General features: G+C 44.9%; 1 protein-coding gene across 1 annotated transcript; it reads right to left on the bottom strand.

Annotated features, from left to right (window-relative positions):
- Window positions 1–233: 233 nt before the first annotated feature.
- Window positions 234–3,000, bottom strand: LOC123088598 (probable leucine-rich repeat receptor-like protein kinase At1g35710). The gene has a single exon (XM_044510818.1). The coding sequence runs from the start codon at window positions 2,998–3,000 to the stop codon at window positions 1,348–1,350; it is 1,653 nt and encodes a 550-aa protein (XP_044366753.1). The 3' UTR covers window positions 234–1,347.
- Window positions 3,001–3,836: the final 836 nt, after the last annotated feature.

The following is a 3,836-nucleotide window of genomic DNA, read 5'->3' as shown; positions in this document are numbered from 1 at the left end:
GGGCCGCTGCTTCCTTGGGCGCCACAGTACTGGCTTTGCCTTCCTGCTCCAGACAGAGTAGCTCAGTAGCATTAGAGGGAGCAGATCATGACAGGTGAGCGAGTTAAATGCAAAACACAATTATAAAGGGACATTGAAACTGTCTGTACGAGATCAGCAAGGTCGTAGACCAACTTAGGGTCTTCATCATATATATTTGGCCGTAAGGGTTTCTCTCAACTCAAATGCAGGCGTATCAATTTCAACAGCACCGTGCATCTCAAATGCATCTGTTATTACTGAAAGTGCACGCCCCCTTGTGGCCATTTGATTCCCGCCAAAGTCACCTGTTCAGTTCCCTAGCAAGAGTAAGGATGATAAACATTCAGGCAGGAAAAAATGTACTACAAAATTGAGTGGCTATTTATTCAAGATTCTTCTGAAATCTACTCCGTATTACTCAACGTAAGTAACGACACCGTGCGCAATGGTTCATTAATTAATTCATACCCTGGGAACTTTAGGCAATCTCATCTCCTCCTCGCTAATTCACTGCTCTCCGTAGCTTTCTGTAGGGACTCCAGTTTAGGACAAGTACAGGGAGCAAACAACAGCGATAGCTTTAGCTTGGGGGCGTTCCAGCAGTTGAAGACGGCGGTGAGGGCGAGGGCTGCCGGCGCGGACGTCGCGGCGATGGCAGCCTAGTCGCTGCTGAGCGAGCCGGTGTGGAGTGACCCAGCGGCGAGGGTGTGGGCCTTTTTTTCTTTTCTTTTTTTTTTCGGCGAGGACGAGTGCAGGAGAGGAGCAGGTGGAGTCGATCGCCGTGAGGAGGAGCTGGCGCAGGGGTTTGGTCCTAGAAAGATAATCCTACAAGATAATTTTTGTGAATTTTTCCTAGAAAGATAATTCTACAAGACACTCTAGGCTGTTTGTGACGAAATGTGTTACTGTGTTGTTGGTAAGCTCTAAATACTTTAAATTTCTCATGGAATTGGCCCAGAAAGTTGGTTCTGGCCAAAGTCCAATTTATAAAGTTTTGTCAGATTGCCAAGGTTATTTGGGATGGCACCTGTTAGTGAATTATTTCTAAGGGACAACCACTCTAAATTGGCCAAATAACCTAATTCTCGAGGAATGTGGCCGGAAAGTTGATTATTGTCAAGATACAAGCCAGTGATTTTTGTGAGATTGCCTAGGTTGTTTGGGACGGAGCCTGTCAGTGTGTTGTAGCTAAGCCTCAAGTAGTCTAAGTTGGCTAAATAACCTACTTCTCGTGGAATTTGGCTAGAAAGTTGGTTACTCTTAAGGTACAAATTTGTGAGTTTGGTCAAATTTCCTATGCTACTTGGGATGGAACCCGTTAGTGTGTTAGTTGCTAAGATCCAACTCCTCTAACTTCTCAAGGTAATCTAATTCTCGAGGGATGTGTCCAGAAAGTTGGTTGCCGAAAAGGTACAAGTCTATGAGTTTGGTCAAATTTTTTATGCTATTTGGGATGGAACCAGTTAGCGTGTTAGGGCCAAGATACAAAACCTCTAAGTTCACAAGGCGACCTAGTTCTCGAGGGACGTGGCCAGAAATATGGTTGTTGTCAAGGTACAAGGTTGTGAGTTTGGTCAAATTTCTTATGCTATTTGGGATGGAACCAGTTAGTGTGTTGATGCTAAGCTCCAAATCCTTTAAGTTCACGAGGCGACCTAGTTCTCGAGGGATGTGTCCAGAAAGTTTGTTGTTGTAAAGGTACAATATTGTGAGTTTGGTCAAATTTACTATGCTATTTGGGATGGAGCCCCAGAGTATGTTTTCACTAAGATCTAGGTACTCTAAGTTTGCAAGGTACTCCAATTCTTGTGGAATTAACCCAGAAAGTTGGTTGTTGCGAAGGGACAAGGTTGTGAGTTTGGTCAAATTTCCTATGCTATTTGGGATGGAACCCGAGAGTATGTTTTCACCAAGACTCAGGTACTCTAAATTTGAAAGGTAATCTATTTTTTGTGGAATTAACCCAGAAAGTTGGTTGTTGCGAAGGGACAAGGTTGTGAGTTTGGTCAAATTTCCTATGCTATTTGGGATGGAACCCAAGAGTATGTTTTCACCAAGACTCAGGTACTGTAAATTTGAAAGGTAATCTATTTTTTGTCGAATTAACCCAGAAAGTTTGTTTCCCCATAGTATTAACACAGTAAGCTTGGTCAAATTATGTAAATTTCGTGGAATGGAACCTGAGAGCGTGTTGATGCCAAGTTGCAGGTCCTTTAAGTTTAGAAGATAACCTAGTTCTCGTGGAATTTGTCCAGAAAGTTTGTTACTGTAAAGGTACAAGCTAGTGAGTTCGGTCAAACCACCTATGCTGCTTGGTATTTTACCGAAAAGATTATTACTGGACAAATCTAATGCAACTAAGTGCTTCATGTGTCCTATTTCACAAGGGATATGACCAACCAAGTGATTGCTTGACAAGTTGAGGGTGACAAGACTACTCATGTTGCCTATTTGGCTTGGTATTTCACCGGAAAGTTCATTTTCGTGAAGCATTAAGGAATGCAATTTTGTGAGATTTCCTAGACCTAGTGGGATTGAGCCTCTTATCTGGTTGCCTTGCAGAAGGAGAGCATGGAGCTCGCCAAGGACCTCGATACTACGAGGAATGCTCCCAGCAAGGAGGTTGTGTGAGAGGTCGAGGCGTGTCAAGGTCCTCAAGGTAGAGAAGTTGAGGGACTCCAGAGCCCCTCTTAGCCGCATCCCCTGCAGAAAGATGCCTTTGATCACTAGCGGGTGCCGGTGCATACCGGTACCGCAGGTGATGCCACGCCAATTGCAGGGCGTCGACGTGTTGCCCCAAGAGTGCAGTGCTCTTTGGCTTTGGTTGTCAAGGCTGGCTTTCCAGTCGAGGAGCGCTCTTGCTTGTCCTTCGAGCACCGCTGCATCCGACGACGCAAGTGCGACGGAGGTGGCCATCATCATCATCAGTATGGTTATTGTGAGAGAGGCAAGCATTTTGGGTGGTGGATCCATCTCCATGACTAGCTAGCTAGGTTGGATGGAATTGGCTGTGGTTTCTATTCTTTTGAGAAGTATTGGCAGCACATTAAATAGTCGAGCACACATCTGTCTGACATGTTAACGGAATATACATGTCAAAGAAGAGAACAACCGTGGGCACGGAAGTCTGCGGAACATGCCATGTTTGATGGGGAGTAGGCATGAGAGTTACGGTCAGCTCCAGCTATGGGTCAAGTCGTCATTCGTGTCGGAGGCATGTGCATACTGATTTGCGGATGGCTGAGTTGCATGTCTCACACGGTACGGCAACGTTGTACTGGCTTCCAAACATTCGATGGATATATGGACCAAACCAGGCAGCAGAACAAGTGATGTCGCTCTTGTTGCTTAACCCAGAGAACGGAAAACTATAATTTGTATTACGGACTTTGAAGCATGTCCCTCTGTCTCATGTACTCGGTCAAGTCAAGTGTATGATGCAGTTGAACAAGACTATGATGTAAAACTCTTTGGTTAACGTCGTGTCTTCGTCTGACCGACGGCTGCGTGTTTATATACTGGGGCGCAACTCCCAGATCGCGTACATGATTGAGATTACAACTTGGGATACAAGGGATAAGAGGATAGAGATAGAGTTGTTACAAAGATAAACATGCTAACAACCTGGACTAACCTAGCCGGATCCCCTTGGAGTCTACGTTACCAACCTGTCACGATCGGGCACACAATGCGTTGCTTAACATCCTCCCTTAATCACAACTTTGTCAAGTTGAGATTACGCTTGAATTCTTCAAAACTTCTTGTAGGCAACGGTTTTATGAAACCATCTGCAACTTGATCTCTAGAATGCACAA

Source organism: Triticum aestivum, chromosome 4A (assembly GCF_018294505.1).
Source record: "Triticum aestivum cultivar Chinese Spring chromosome 4A, IWGSC CS RefSeq v2.1, whole genome shotgun sequence".
Lineage (NCBI taxonomy): Eukaryota > Viridiplantae > Streptophyta > Magnoliopsida > Poales > Poaceae > Triticum > Triticum aestivum.
The sequence above is the reverse complement of the archived record's forward strand: the minus strand, read 5'-3'. Positions and strand labels throughout refer to the sequence as shown.

Coding starts and splice junctions, on each gene's coding strand:
- LOC123088598 (XM_044510818.1), bottom strand. CDS start 3,000: ATGGAGATGGATCCACCACCCAAAATGCTTGCCTCTCTCACAATAACC.